The sequence below is a fragment of the Mizuhopecten yessoensis genome, unplaced genomic scaffold, assembly GCF_002113885.1.
Source record: "Mizuhopecten yessoensis strain PY_sf001 unplaced genomic scaffold, ASM211388v2 scaffold11101, whole genome shotgun sequence".
Classification (NCBI taxonomy): domain Eukaryota; kingdom Metazoa; phylum Mollusca; class Bivalvia; order Pectinida; family Pectinidae; genus Mizuhopecten; species Mizuhopecten yessoensis.
Genome location: NW_018408880.1, coordinates 2,059,666 through 2,077,282, shown reverse-complemented (window position 1 = coordinate 2,077,282; position 17,617 = coordinate 2,059,666). Strand labels below are relative to the sequence as shown.

Here is a 17,617-nt window from a genome sequence, read left to right as displayed (position 1 = left end):
ATACTTTGAATATTACATGTTAATAACTTGATTGGAATTATAACCTTGAGTTGACAGTTTGATACTTTGAAAATTTTGAGCCAGCCCTACCCCCATGGGCTGTAGGGTGGGGCTCAAAGGAGTCAGTGTGCTAAAATTTCTTCATTTTCCTTGTTTAGAATCAGAGGTGCTAGTTTCAAATACTTTTTAGTCTGAAATCTGTATGCTAGATATTGAATAAGGTGGTTTTATTGTTTTTTGTCACTTTGAATAATGTTTCTGTTCGTTGTTAAAAACAAAATCAACTCTCTGTATAAATATATCAGGTGACCGTTAAGGCCCATGGGCCGCTTGTTTTAATGAGCAATGCACATTGTTGGTTTCGCAAAAGAAAATCAAAATAGGTGATCCAATAATTATAAAACAAGTTCGTTCCCAGGTGTTAACCTTGTGGATGATGCTGTTTGAAACGTAATCAATTTATAAACAAATGAAATCCCGAATTGAACTTGTCATTTCGTATATCAGATCATGATTCCGGAATTTAATCATTCATTCAAAATTCAAAGTTATTATTTGATCAAAGCTAGTTTTCACCGATACCCAAATATTTTAGAGGAGCAGTGGACTCATCTCTCATTAAACATCTGGTATTTACATTTCAAATTAATCAGGCGGTCAGCGTAGAAATTATTTTCTCGGAAAGGATTTTAATGCCGAAGTTTTTCCGGAGCAGAAGTTCCATGTTATTTCACCTACGTTGACCAAACTTACCGTATTTAATGTATATTGGGAAGGCGGAATTTCTCACACTTAAATCAGATTGTATGACCCACTAAATACAGAGGTATGACCCTTTGTTTAATTTTAATACAGAAGTTTGTCCACGGCATAACTTCCATGTTTCCTTCTATGTTGGCCAACACTTGCTAAAGTTTTAATGTATCTTGGGAAGTAGGAGTGTCGCATTCTTAATTCGGGTCTCGTGTCCCACTATATAAAGCGATATGGCCCTTTGTTAATTCTTTATACCGGAGTTTTTCTATTAGCTAATAAGGGGAGACATATGTTTTTGTTCACAAAAACAAAATTCTAGTTTATATATCAATCACCACATTGTACGTTTAGTATGTACTGTCCACCAGCACCATTTGGCTAATGTTTGTGTAATTTAGTTTTTGTATCATTAACATGCAATAATCTATCTATATTTAATACATACATATGTTTTGTCATTACTACAATATGATGTGTGTAACTGTTTATTACTGTAAGGAAAGGGCGCGTATAGGCTATGCTTGTTTCCTCATAAGATCTGAACAATAAATATTCTGAAATGAAATGAAATCGTCAAGAAAATAGCTTCGGCTGTTACCTTGTGGCTGAACGTTATTGTAGCACGGTTTATATGAAAAACTTGTTTTAGAGTAAGATGTAGATTTGTAACATTTTAAAGGCACATTTCCAGGTATTTCTACATATTCTTCTGAATACTATATATATGGAGGATCATTATTTTTGTCTTTGGAATAACTGATTAGTCTTAAATGGACGAAATGACTGTATGATGATCAATAAATTTAATTAGAATTCTGCATCGACGTATCAGAATAGAAAGAGATATTTCTTCTACGAATTTTATTATATATATTTGATTACAGTACTATTTTATTTATATATGTATATATATCAAACCAGCTATCAACACTTACAACGCTGTCGTTTGTATTACGTAATGACCCACTTAAAAGCAGCCCGTGATGTTACGATACTGTACAGCAAGTTGATTGCGGTTGTGGTTTAAACTATTATTTGATATATTTAGCATCAGAGGAATGGATTCAATTCTTATGTCAGCGTCTACTTCTGCAGTGTAATTTTGCTCGGTCACAAAATGATTGACAAGAGTTTATATTATCAATCAGCACTTATAAAATGAGGTGAATTATCACTAACATAAGAGAAACGAATTCATGAAATATATTTCGGATATTTTCGAGTATACCTGATTGCCAATCATTATATTTCGAAACCCAGCAAATCTACAAATACTCATGACCATACATTCTGGACTTTTTAGTTGTAAATAAAGACTCAACAGAACAATACCTCCATCCTATACAAGATGTTTAATATGGAAGTGTGATATATTTAATAGAACAATATACCACGGTGTCACCGTACCGGATCTCTTCAATTAGTATCCATCCTGTAATACTATCACAGCGTTATGATTGTTCGAATAATTTTCCCAGCTCTTCCTTGAAAACGGAAAATACTCAATTGATAATCTTCAGGGAAGGCGCATTGCCAAGTCTGATTTTGCACGTAGATAGCCGTGGTATGAGGTCTTTCCGGATAATATTTCTTTTTAGAAAAATAGTATACTATAATTGGCTAGCTGTCAATTTAATCTTAACTGTATAGCACGGAAATCTTCATATGGATCATGATGTGAGAGCGTTATCACTATTAAATACGTTCTGTCTAGCATAGGTTAAGGTATTACTGTTTTTCACCAACAATAATCTACATTTTTCGATATATACGATGATGGTGGAAAACTGGGTATTTGCATACCAAAAAAACCCTGAAATAAAATATGTATAATCTAAAATATATCCTATGAGATTGTTAGTTGTCAGTATCTAACGCATATTATTTTGATAATATATGTAACCCCAATATCCTGTTGTCCCGTACTGAATCGACTGACATCTTATGTTTATTGTTTGAGAAAGAAGAAAAAGTCTGACACACCCATTTTACAAACAAAAGGCGATTATTACTTATGGTCTATAATATAATAGGAGGACAAGATATATGACCTATTCCCGGTGCATAATGAAAATTATTTTAACACGTCGTTGTATTATCTGCCAGTGACGTCATTTCTCAGTCACCGAAGTATGGTTGGAGATTACGATTATGCTAAATATAGACCATCGAAATCGACCAATAGAAAGTAATCCTGAAATTCTTACACAGGAAGTAAATTTGACACAGAAACTCCGACCATTATGTAAATTAATTTTATCATGTGTTATCGTTTATTGGAAGTGGAATGCGGTTTAAACATTATTTCGACTTGTTCCTAATCCTTTTACATGATTAGTTAAAAAAGCACAAATAATGCATCTGAAGAAAAAAATATGGTTGTATTGTTAAAATCGACCAAAACAAACGATAAAAACACGCAAAAAACGAATTTTTGGAGAAAGAAAAAAATAATAATTTAACAACATATTTGTGATAATTTAAATTCACGTATTTAGCAAACAGCTCATATCCCTGTAGCTGATGACTCGTCGATGAGTCTACTCGCCTGATTCCGTATATATATACTCACGTGATTAACTACTCTAAGTACGTATCAATAAATACCGGTGTGTATATCTAAATTCGCTGTCCTTTCGAAATATGTCTAATAATGTAAATTTGAACAAATGTAATCATCTGAAGTTTTACCAAATGAATAATCTTCATCATCACAATATTGAAAACACTGTCATAACCAATTGGGAGTTTTAGTTTCATCAGTCTCTAAAAAAAATGCAGATCAGTGTTACACTATAAAAGATGCCTTGTTAACTGATTGATATGGTTAACATAACGAAACTTTCATCGAAATAGCAAATTGATATTAAATATGTATTAATTAATTTCGAATAAAGCTTCCTGTTTTGAAAAAAAAAAATCTGTTTAAGTATTTTCGATACTTTTGTCATCAAAGATATTATTTGAACAATGCGTATCGTATAAAATGTGTCGACATAAGTTTATTTATATCAGGTAAGCTAACCACATTATACACTGCTGTATGTATTACGTAATAGCTTAATCGCGGTTACACGTGATTTAATGCTACTATAACGGGAATAAACTTGTTTGCGGTTGTTGTTTAAACGATATCTTTGATATGTCTGATACGTGGTTTTTGATCCAATATACCATCATCGATTTTAGTATAAATTTTAGCACTTGATGATTTTTGTTAAATGTTTGTTAAAAACATTATATGAAACTTGTTGATACTTTGCAGCTTTATCAAACTTATATATAAAACCTATAAATTTAGGTTAATACAGTTTAACACACAGCGTTAAGGGCTAAATTTGTATCAATGTCGACTTAAAAAAACAAAGGCAAAACCCGAAGAGATGCCAAAAACAAAAGTTAAAACGTCATAAATCCCTTAACAATCTAAATATAATGTACATTTGGATCTTCTCATTAACAATAATCTGAACGTAAGTTCCTAAATTCTACACACACATTTTAAGATTCTTAATTTAATTATTTTCCAGCTTGATGAATTTCGTATCCGGAAAAATTCAAGTTTCTATATATAGCTTAACATATTTCTAAAAACTTCATGTACTGCGAAATGCCGGACTTCCGAGAAAAATATTCCCTGATGTCCATATAGGGTTCAGTTCGTAGTCAACAGTGAAATTCACCGTGTCAGCATAATTTTCTGTGATCTCTCCGGTCTTTTTCTCTTCCTGATCGGATTGTACATTCTCATTTAGCCGGATTCTTTAAGGGATATGCTTAAACAGAAACTGTTTTGTGAAATTCAGTGATCGCAATTTTCGGAACCTTTACTTTGGTGTGACCAAATATAGACAACTCTGTGGAAATTCCTGATCAAGCTATCCAGTCAATCCTACCCTGTTTATGGCGTTCTTTCAGCGGAAAAGAGATTGGTTTATTGGTAGTTAATTATTAATATTTTTATCTCGTCGTCCTCAATTTTGATGTATACGATATACAAGATGCCTTGTTAACTGATTGATATATTTGATCGAAATAGCAAATTGATATTAAATATGTATTAATTAATTTCAAATAAAGCTTTCTGTTTTGAAAATAAAATATGTCATCAAAGATATTATTTGAACAATGCGTATCGTATAAAATGTTTACGATATACAAATAATCACATTTCAATGGGTGCATCCATGTTTCGGATGGTGATGGAGTTCATGTCGTCCATGTTCACCATATATTCATTACACAAATTTTAAATCAGCTTTATACCGTTCATTCTTGTGCTATTTTAGGGCAAAAATTATTGTTATTTCTAGTTACAATAAAAGAACTTGTTCATGATAAACGCATGGTTGTTTTGTTAAAGTTTAATGAAATTCGTCATAAATTTGATTAATAAGTAACGAAATTACTTCGACCTTTTCCTCTAATGAATTGATATTGTACACGAAATTATTTAATTAGAACCCCTATTTATCTGATTTAATATCATAATAACAGCAGCTTTTTAATATGTATAAGATGTCAAAATACAAATCATTCCGATGACTGCTCTGGTTTTAAATTTGATTTGCCTGACATTTTATGACACGTTTTGGAAAGATACATATCTGTATATCAACTAGACATTTGGATTACTTTTTTTTTTCATTTAATATATCGTTTAGCAGGTGATCCTGTCCCAATATTAGAAAGTGTTGCGAAATTCAAGTTTTAGTGTACACGTTCAACGAAAAACACAAATATGTTACCCATGCAACAACTAGCACTTTCCGCATAGAGTATTCCCTTTTCATTTGCATTACTTCGTCATTATAATTCTCTAACAGATATGGTAAAGTATTGTAAACTATGGTAGTTGAGAATTCAAATGATGTGCCTTTTGGAGATTTTAGAATTTTTCCATGCAAATTCCGAATCTATAGGTTACAAGGATGATTAAGGATAGCGGAAACGAAAATGAAACTCAGTTAATCCAATATGGTGATTGTTTTCAAAACAAGTTTCTTTTTTCCGTACGGTTTTTTTCGATGAACACAAATAGCCTACAAGATTTATGACAATTAACGAACAATATCCAATATAAATGCCACAAAATTTATAAACTGTCGTCATGATTTAGAAATCCATGGATTTTGTCTTTCTTGACAGCGTAATCCATCCTGTTGTTTACATTTTGTATATACTTATTTATTGTTATCACCTTTACCCAAACTTATTCGACAGACATGTTACGTGTTGTTGGAAATTCACTACACGAAACAAAAAACGGTATTTGCACACACCCAACACACAGTTTCTCTTTCAACATGATTTCAAAACAGAAATTTCCTCGCAACTTTCCGAAATTTGGAAATGTTTTTATAGTCATGAAGGAAATATGGAGAAAATGCAGTTATTGTTTAATTGAAATTTCGAAAAAACAGATTATATCTTTTTAGGTAACATAATAATATAGCAAGTAATGCTTAACTGTACTTTCAGACGAATATACAGTCATTTGACACAATGGGAAACATATTTACGTGTGTAAAATTGATTGATTGAAGACTCGGACAAATGCTCAAAATGAAAGTAATTTTGGACATGCGTATATAAGTTAATTTTGTAACTGTTTATAATAATTAAGAGTGAACATAGAGGTTACACAACGAGTGGTTGTTGTATATGGTATTTCTTTCACTCGGGTTAGTTATTTTTCAAAAGTTACAAAAAACTTTAGCGAGTGTTTTTTGTAACTTTTGAAAAATAACTATCACAATAAAAAAAAATCCGAGGAAACATTGACATGTTCTGTATGCATATATATGGGTTTGTTTACAATATCAGATCGTATTTGTTTCTTTTCTCTAAAGCTTGTGTTTTTTGTAACTTTTGAAAAATAACTAACTCGAATGAAAGAAATACCATGTACAACAACCACGAGTTTGTGTGACCTGTTTCTACCACAATAAAAAATATTCCGAGGAAACATTGACATGTTCTGTATGCATATGTGTTTTGTTTACGATATCAGATGGGACGTAAGGATATGACCTGTAGTAAAATGCCGCTAATTAATATGCGAAAAAATGACAATTTCAGGAATATGTGGAAATATTATGATTTATTACAAATCATAACAAGTACGTAACAAGTTTATTATCTTCAAAGCAATAAATACCACGTGTGGTATAAACAATATGTTATATAACAGAATTAATGATTAATTGATGCCTTTGGAGTTGAATAACACCCACCTATTGTGATAGAAATGTATTTAGATACATTTAGTGTATTTACAGAACATCCAGTAAATAGTATGTTGTCCTTCAGTGGTTGATTTGTAATTACTTATTATATCATCATATAAACTATAAACTTTACCGTTCCATATTAACAAGCAGATTGATATTTAAATTTTATCAGCTTTGAAAAAGTAAAGATATATTTGATGTTAATAAATATATTTATTCAGAGTAATTTACATAATGTCTTTATCGTTTTATGTGTTCACCTACAATTGTTGTAATTTAATAAACATATTAACTTATTGTGGTATATTCTGAAAATTTCAACTTGTCGCCGTATTTCAGGATATATTAGAATGGTAGACACATTGTACCACGCATTACACGACCTGTGTACTTTGTTGAAAGTTATGAATATGATTTAAGCTATTGTTAATTTCGGCCATGCTAAATATAGGCCATCGAAATCGCCCAATACCACTTTGAAATGTTAAACCATGAAGTAAATTTCACACCGAAACAAGTGGAATGCGGTATAAACAAAAAATTTACGAATCAAACGTGTGTGAAGTATTATAACCTCAATTTTACATCTGCCTTTGGTATCAAAACGATACCAGTATCGATCTACCGGTTGGAAGGACACAAAATAGATACATCAATTGTTTGAACAAGTTATTTAAAATGTATTTAGTTTCTTTATTATAATTTATACAGCTTTTATGTGATAATTAAAATTCGGGAGATAATAGAAAAATGCATTCCAGCTGCTGACCCAGAAAAGTGTCTGATTCCCCCCTCAATGTTTATACTCAGGCGTCAATCTACTGTGAGGTAAACGGAAAGCAAAAGAATGTCGAACTACAAGCAAAGGCGTAAATCAAGCCCAAAATATATTTAACTAGGGCAGAATATGAATAAATGGAAAATTTAAACGTAGACCTTAAAAAAGTACTAGGAAAATAAGACCGAGTATTTCGAAAGAGAACGCGTCTTCGGCTTCATCGTCGACACCCGCAATGTCAATCTAGATCACTTCCAATCACAATGGCATGTCACTTTCAAAACGGGATATCTGGACAAGTGACAGCGGAACCACAAGTAACATTAAAGTGTAAAAAAGGAACACTGATATCCATATAACACAAAGGGAGAAAATATTTCAAAAAGATGATAATGAATGAGCATGTTGTAAGTTAGGTCTGTACTTTTATATCTATAAAAAGTCATGTAAAAGGTAACGAGACCATCTCTCATTGCAAAATAATACGAAAATATCATGTCTCGGAGAATTAATATGAATAAATCAACTTTACTTCCACGAAAATAATCTAAATATCGAAAACGCTATAGGTATCATTCGGAGCCACAACATGGTTAAAATTTATCTTGGAATATACGCATTTTATGATCTTTTGTTTAATGTTATTCAGTTATCTCAAGTCTGTGAAGATATCATTGAATCAAACGAATAATGTTAAATCGTTTAACCAGCTCACAACATGAGCTCTGTCATTTCTTATTAACTGTCATATAAGTCTGTTATATCTTTGTTTGAATCAATCACCAGTTTGTAGGAGTGTAATCAAGAGAGCTCTCACGAGCTTTATCACAAATCACAGCTTAAATTGTATGGTGTAAACATTAAGGTGTGTACCCTGATAGCGGCAGTACAAGTCATTTCGGGGAATTCAACGATAACGTGTATTCTAAAACCATATTGCGCCTTGTGGATTTCCAAGAAATGTCTGTCTATTTATCAACATGCTACGCTTTTAAGGCACGATTTTGAACAGTTTACATATGCTCTGTCTTTTTATACGCCCGTCAAATTTGACGGGATTATTATCGTATGGGTTTGTCCGTCCGTCCGTCCGGCGTAAACTTTTGTTTGTCCGGCAATCTCCTCCTACATTTTTCGACCGATCTCTTTGAAACTTGGTTTACATGATATGAAGTTGTGTCTCCCTTAAATGAATATTGATTCGACAATTTTTTCAAAAGTTATTGCCCTTTGTTCATTTCAGTATTTGAATATTTGTAGGGAGATCTCGATGTTGTTTTGTTTCCTTGAAAAGAATTTTCATTTGACGATTTTTGCAAAAGTTATTGCTCTTTGTTCATTTCAGTATTTGATTTTTTGTCCGGAGATTTTCTCCTACATTTTTTATAGCATGTCAGCTAACCACTCTTAGAATGATGCAGATCTTATTTCAATGTAAGAAAGCATATAACACTATATGCATTCGACGGGCGTATATTGTTCCGCCCCGCGGTACTCTTGTTTTCATTTTGAATTGTTTGTCTAGTTCTTGTACAGTGTACGAAAGCATCGACCCTTAAAATTATTTTAGAAATCAAATCTTGGTATTGGGTTGACCCAACTTGAGTTCGTAAGAGAAAACTGCTTTTAGCATGCACACAAACTCAACAACATCTAAATCTTTAAAAAGGAGTTGCAAAGATTTATTTATATAAAATTACACGTCCAAAAGCATGTGTACACCTTAAAGATTATAAGACGATTGTAATTATTGTTATTTCAGCCATGCTTAATATAGGCCATCGAAATCACCCAATAAAACTCCATTCTGAAATGTCAAACCAGGAAGTAAATCTCACACCTAAACAAAGACCCACCATACATTATGTCAAACAATTTTATCACGTGTTACTATCTATAGAGGAAGTGGAATGCGGTAATTTTATAAACTGAGTTCTAACGAATCAAACGTATGTGAAGTATTATAACCTCAATTTTACATTTGCCTTTTGAATCAAATCATTACCAGTATAGATCCACAATTGAAAGATACAAAATAGATACTCATTGTTTGAACACGTTAAATAAGGGGATAATTTGGTTTCATTATTATGAATTAACTTGCTTTCTTGTGAAATCTTTGTTTGCAGCAATCATCGGTTTGTGGTAGTTTAAAAATTAAGAGAGCTCTCACGAGCTTTATCACAACTCTTTGTATATTGTGTACACCATGACCTGTGTCCTGATAGAAGGAATACTAGTCTTTTCGGGGAATTCAACGATAACGTGCATTCTCAATTCATATTTTGCCTTGTGGATTTCCTAGAAATGCCAGGCCATTAATCAACATGCTACGATTTCCACGTTGCTAATTTGAGATATGATACTAACAGAATTACATATGCTGTGTCATTTTCCAGTACGAATTTGGTCAGTAGTTACTGTACATTGTAATAAAGCATCGACCCTTAAAATTACAACGAGAATCCTTTGCACAGTTAGTAGATATAGACCGACTGGTGTGAACTATAAACAGACCTTAGTACAGACTTACGTTAAATATATATAGACAGGTGTATAAAGGATAAATATATGGTAACTATAGACAACTGATTGTTATTTGTAAAGTGTACACACAGACAAATAGAAAATTTGGACAGAACCCAAGTAGTGGTTAAAGCCAGGTTGTCTCTAAAGCCGGTATGGCTATAGTTTTTGGACAAATTGTAGCTATAGACTGGTGTTCTCTAAAACAGGGTTGGCTGTAATTGTAGTCATGTGGTGTATTCAGGTTTTGAAGTAGTAACTTAGCGGTCTATTACTCGGTCCATGAACTGCGTGACAGCTTTAGCTTATATAGCGAAAGTAACCTTTCACAGAGATATGAGATAAGACTGTATAGATTAAACTATTCACACAATGGCATTCATTGAAGGGGTCGCGGTGGTCAAAGTGTTTGACCTCGTACTGGAGTTATACCATATTCGCATGTCGTAAAAGTAAGATAAGAACCAGTATCTAAATAGAAAGTGATCACCACATATATTTCAAAATAAAACGAAACATTTCTTATAATAATACTCAATTTAACAACAAGCTTTAAAAGGTTACCATACAAAATGTTAATGTTAAAGATCATACAAAATTTTAAATATTAAAGCATTTTTCAAACAGAAATGTTACTACTTTGTCATACGAAATTGATATTGAGTATATTTAACACTAACATACAACATTGTAACTAGAAAATATTGTCTTAAAACAAAAAAGTTCAATTCCATTAATTCATAGACTTTCTGATCACAATTGTATGCATTGGATAATTATGAAATATATAGTTATCAGCAATTGTTTTCATTGGTGGTTCTCCATGCCATATCAAGAAGTTTTGGAAATGAAGCAAAGCTGATCAACATGTCATAATTTTAATCGCAGTGTAGATGTTAGGTTATTTGCATTCTTGTTTAATAATGTCTGGAATACTCTTGTGGAGTGACTGATACCGCACTATGCTGGACAGTCTCATCTGAGTGAACGACGACAGTGTGTTGCCATCGGATCTTCCACCTCACATGACAAAGTACTAGATTTCGGGGTTCCTCAAGGGTCGGTGTAAGGACCACGAAAATATTGTATGTACTCCAAACCGATTGGAGAGGTTTGTCGTCGCCATAGCCTTGGCTATCATTGCTATGCCGATGACACACAAATGTACATGGTCATCAAACCACAGGACAGTTGGAATACAGTTTCAGAAAGTCTGGAAGCTTGTCTGACAGTATCTGGATAAACGCCAACATGCTAAAGCTTTAATCAGGAAAAGACAGAACTAATCGTCTTTTCCCCAAAGTGTCAGCAAACAATGGCTCTCCAGCTCAAGGTCGGTGCCAGAACTATTGAGACTGTCCCAGCTGTTGAAAACCTAGGGGTATACTTTGATAGTTCACTGAACATGGAGAAACAAGTGAACGCTATTGCCAAATCCTGTTACTACCAGATCAGGAACATCAGCTGTATTCGTCAGTTTCTAACTGCAGATGCATGCACAATTTTGGTGTATTCACTTGTTACCTCTCAGTTGGATTATGGTAACGCCCTAATCTATGGTATATCTGACAAACTAACTAGTCGCCTGCAGAGGGTCAAGAACACTGCAGAACAACTGGTTACTCGTACTCGAAAGAGAGAGCACATCACACCTGTGCTATATTCGTTGCACTGGTTACCTGTACGATGCAGGTCGCAGTACAAAATTCTGTTGTACACATACAAGGCACTGAATGGAACAGCTCCTCAGTACATAGAGGAGCGTGTTACCCTGTATCAGCCGTCACGATCACTGCGGTCGGAGTCAGAATCTTTGGTCTGTGTCCCAAATCTCGTACTGTGACCTACGGAAACATGTGCTGTGTGAGGGTTTTGGCCAGCTTACCATCTGCTATTAGAAAGTCAAATACCCTGGCCTAGTTAAAGAGGGACATCAATACTCACCTCTTCACGTCTACATTTTAGAAACCTTGCAAAGACGTCATGTAAATACCACCCTTTATTTGTTCAATTATGTGCACATTGCTTGCTTAAATGTATAAAAGTGATTGTAAGCCTTTGTTTTTGTTTCACAATTATAACTTTTACTATTATCCATTTGTTGTAAAGAGCCTTAGAGTAATTTTATAAATTATATAGGGCGCTATATACATGTTGTATATTATTAGCTCACCTGGTCCAAAGGTCCAAAGGACCAAGGTGAGCTTATGCCATACCGTGGCGTCCGTCGTCCGTCCGTCCGTACGTACGTCAACAATTTCTTTAAACGACTTCTTCTTTTTAACCACTGGTAGGAATTAAACTAAATTTGACTGGAAGCATCCCTAGGTGGTGGTGATTAAAAATTGTACAAATGGTGGGGCTGACTCCCCAGGGGGCTGAGGGGCGGGGCCAAAAGGGGGCAATTTGGCTATATTGCTACAAACGACTTCTTCTGTAGAACTGTGCACTGGATATCAATAATATTTGAGCAAAAGCATTCCTGGGAGGCAGGGATTTAAAATTGTACAAATGGTGTGGCTGACCCCCCAGGGGGCTGAGGGGCAGGGCCAAAAAGGGTATTTGGCTATACTGCTTTAAGCGACTTCTTCTCTGGAACTAAGAAGTGGATATCAGCCATATTTGACTTGAAGCATCCCTAGGTTGTGGTGATTAAAAATTGTACAAATGGTGGGGCTGACTCCCCTGGGGGTAAGGGGCGGGGCCAAAAGGGGGCAATTTGGCTATATTGCTACAAACGACTTCTACTGTAGAACTATGCCATGGATATTGATCATATTTGGTTGGAAGTATTCATGGGAGGCAGGGATTCAAAATTGTACAAATGGTGGGGCTGACCCCGGGCTAAGGGGTGGGGCCAATCAAATGTATTACTTGGAAATGGTTGAAATCCCCACCATATAACCTTATATACAATTGCTGAGTATAAAGAGAAGAATGCACATTTGCTTCCAGGATGTCCCTAGGGTCTGGCCCCACCCTTGGAGACATGGTCACTGGGCCATAACTTTAAAACGGTTGAGATCCCCACCCAAAAACTATATATACAAATGCTAGGCATAAAGAGACGAATGCAATCATGATATCAGAATGGAACCTGGGGTCTGACCGAACCCCTAGGGACCTAGTTTCTTAGTCACAGATTGGAAACAGTTGAGAGCCCCACCCTATAACCGTATATATACAATTGCTGAGTATAAAGAGAAGAATGCACATTTGCTTCCAGGATGTGCCTAGGGTCTGGCCCCACCCTTGGAGACGTGGTCACTGGGCCATAACTTTAAAACGGTTGAGATCTCCACCCAAAAACTATATATACAATTGATAGGCATAAACAGACGAATGCGGTCATGATATTAGAATTGGTCCCAGGGGCTGCCCCACCCTTGCAGACTTACCCCCTGGGTCATAACTTTGAAATGGTTAATATCCCCACCCACAAACTATATATACAATTGTTAGGCATAAACAGACGAATGCAGTCATGATATTAGAATTGATCCCAGGGTCTGCCCCACCCGTGCAGACTTGGCCCCTGGGTCATAACTTTGAAACGGTTGAGATCCCCACCCCAAAACTATATATACAAATGCTTGGCAAAAAGAGACAAATGCAGTCACGATATTAGAATCGATCCTGGGGTCTTGCCACAACTCTAGGGACCTAGTTTCTGAGTCAAAGCTTGGAAACAGTTGAGATCCCCACCCAATAACCATACATAAAATTGCTTGGCATGAAAAATCTAATATAGCTATGCTACAAGGATTGGCCTTGGGGTCTGGCATATTCCCTTGATCTCATTTGGAGAATAGTTTGCCATGATTGCTAAGGTATCCAGGTGAGCGATACAGGCCCTCTGGGCCTCTTGTTACTATTATTATTATTAATTTTGATGTGTGATGTATTTTTTGACTGATAAATATGCTCATCTTGAAATTTTCATAAAAGCTTTAGAATGACAACTGTACATGTACAAAGAGCACAGCCTCGATGACGATCAGTTTATATCAGACCCTATCCCCATTGATCAATTTTGTGTAGTGGTAAAGCATTATTGCTAAATGTCGGGAAAGAAAGTATGGTGGGGCAAGACGCCCTTTTCAGCTTTAAGAGATAGGGCGCCTATTGAGGGGCCGATCGGTGGTGGACGTCCTGCCACACTTTACAACAAAAAGCAGACAAAAATTAAAAACAAAATGGTGAGCGTCTTGTCCCCATCTGGACGTTTTTTTCCAAACTCTATACTACTGGAAGATAAAAAATGAAAGCTGGAAAGAACAATGGTTATCGTTTAAATCATTGCATTAAGGTTTCCCGAAATATTAAATTCCTTACCTTTTTTTCCTCGTCAACCACAAAATATAATTGATATTTTTTGTTTTTATTTTCAGTACAAAACGTGGTGCAAGGAAGCAGATGGTGGTGACTTTGAATCCCTCCGCACGAATTTAGATCAGAGTGACTCGGGCAGTGAAAGCCACCATGTGACGGATTATCTCTGCAATGTGAAGGACGAGCCAAAAGATCTGTGATCATCTCCATGATATGTACCCACAAAATATTTCTAGTTAGAAAAATATACTTTATAAGATATTTTTCCTGTGGGGTTTTTGAAGTAAAAACGTGTTAAATCGCTCGCCTTGATATGTCTCCTGTTTAAACATACACTGTCCGTCAGGTTTGTTTACTCAGGCTTTCAACCACCACAAGTCGCCGGTATTTTTGGACGTTTCGAACAAAATGCGTAACAGTAACAACATTGAACAATATGTGAATTTGCAAACGATTAAAGCATCAACAAAATGGCTCACACGGAGCTAACCCTATGTTTATATAGTTTGTCGCTGGTGGACTAGTGCACATCATAGAAATCACAGCAATATCTGTGGTGAAACTCTTGTGATGGAAAGTGATACATGACATGAAGGAATTCGAAAAACATATCTTCATTGCACGAATTGATTTTTTAGTAATTTCCCAATGCACTTGCACATTCAGCTGCTTTGCAATCGGCTTCACCGCAGACACAACATAATTATTATTCCAGTGTCAATTTCCTTACAGAACACAAGTCTTCTTCAAGAGTGTGCTGTGAAGGACACCAAAACGAATGTTTGCTCGGGTTTTATTATTTTGTGTATAATACAAATGAGCGAAACATTCTTGTACTGTAATTATTTTCAAGATTAAAAAAAAAACAATTCTGAGTCTAACAATAGACTCGTGTGTACATAGAGTGAACTGTGGTTCTTCTCGCAGTATCTTGACATGTATGAAACTCTTAAAGTGTAATATTTAAACAGTCTGGAGCATGTACGAACCCTCAATTTGTCATTACTTGGGTATTGAAGCATTACCTAAATCGTTTATTATATGGATTTTTTTACGCATATCCATGATTTGGAAAAGGTGACTAAAAATAATACACTGCAATATGCAATTGCCTTCCGAAATTACAAATTCGTCCAAATTTTCTTTTTTGATTCAGATTGTGTCTTTGTGTTGACAATATGATTGTTTTCTGTTTTACTTTTAAAAGATGTTATAAGTTAAACTTGCATGTTAGTACAGAGCTTTTCTGTTACTGAGAATTGGGTGATTAAAACAACCGAGGTGTGTAAATTGAAGGTAAAAGATGTTCGATTACTGCAGTCGTATTTTAGATTCTGTTATTGTTATGTATTATATATATGCATATTTTTATCTTGAATCATATTTATTAAATCATAAGTTTATCAAACATTATTTACAACTTAGTATTATGAAGGTAATTTAGGAAACAGTAAGTCTTATTAATTCACTAAGAAGGCGTGTATGGGTATTTAGAGACCGATTAAAAATCAGTATCACATGAAATATCATATAAGATTTAACATGCGTCCAAGCCCTTCTAATAATAGCGCCCCATAACTTTTCTGGCCCGGAGTCTCACCTATTCATCGACATTTATCAATTTCAGTTTGAGAATATTGTAAGTTCTTCAATCTTCCAAATTTTTAAGAGTCCTGGCCGCTTATTGGATCAAATACGAAACATGTAGATACGTTTCCATGTCTTGAAGTTTTTCGGTTATTTCATGAAGAATTCGAGTTAAAGGGAATGTATTTGGAATTATATTGTAAGATAAAAACAGAATAGTTGTTATTGAAACTTTTTTTTTTGTCCTATGAAGATTTGTTGGAAGATCCAAGTAGAATAAAAATAAGATATGTATATATTTATGTTGGTCGCTAAAACTGAATTGAATAAGATCGGAACACTAAATTAACTAAAACAAAAAAGTGGTTTTTTTTTATTTTGTCCGTCGTTATGATTTCTACAATACGTGATGATATTGATGAACATATTTTGTAAAATGTAAATTTTACTTATGAACTATATGCATTTTTGTTTCATTTATTTCGTGCTATATGTATTGATTAGTTTACTTCATTATAATATGCTACCTGTTATCTTTCCTGGCACCAGTTTACATTCCTTACCTTTAGGACATCCATAAGGTTAATAAAATCAAAAGAAAGCTTTTATTACGTAACGCTTAACTAAAGCTATCCTTTAAAGGTAATAATGCTTTTCAATGAAAAGTTTAATTAAGTATCTTTCCTAACGCTAAGGAAGGGTTGTCAAACAAGGTATAGATCTAAAGGTCAACGAAATATGTACTTCTGCCAGGTATCCATTAACATGGCACCACGTCATTTTTCTCAAGCAAATTTGATAAATGTATCTCATATATTTAGAAAACTAAGGAAATTTACGGTATCAGTTGTAATATCAAAGTTTTACTTTTGATATTACATATTTCCAAACAGATGAATCTTATTGAAGAATGTATCAGTTGTTTATTGGTTAAGGATTGTGCAGGTCAAAAAAGAGATCAAATTGATGTCAGCTTAGTAACAAAAGGTTTACCAAGCCTGTAAAGGTAATTTCAGTCAGGATCGAGTCGAAATAACATTTCAGTCATTTTTGCTGGGTGAGTAATAAAATCAATTAAATATCAATTAAATTGATTGTATACTGATATATTTCATCATACTTAATACATTTTTACCTGTAAATATGCATAGACATATATACTTAATAATGTTAAATGTTACAAAATATTGCTTGTATTGTGACTAAAAAGGAAATAGTACCCTTGCAGGAAATAACGGGTTTAGAATATTTGACGTGCAAAAGGTAAACATCCATTTCGTTTAGCACGAGTACTTAGTTGGTGTCAAATGATCAACATGACCCCCATTTACTATTTATACATGTATTCCGTCTTTGCGTATTGCAGAGTTATCTTCTCTTGGGAGCAGGTATTGATTGTTACGTC

The 17,617-nt window shown here is 34.3% G+C and overlaps 1 protein-coding gene across 1 annotated transcript in view; it reads left to right on the top strand.

Moving 5' to 3' along the window:
* Positions 1 to 17,617, top strand: part of LOC110465743 (cAMP-responsive element-binding protein-like 2) — a 66,803-nt gene extending 49,186 nt beyond the window's left edge. Inside the window, exon 3 of the mRNA XM_021521775.1 lies at positions 14,685 to 17,617. Within this exon, the coding sequence (XP_021377450.1) occupies positions 14,685 to 14,825 (141 nt within the window). The 3' untranslated portion in view covers positions 14,826 to 17,617. The remainder of the gene's footprint in view (positions 1 to 14,684) is intronic.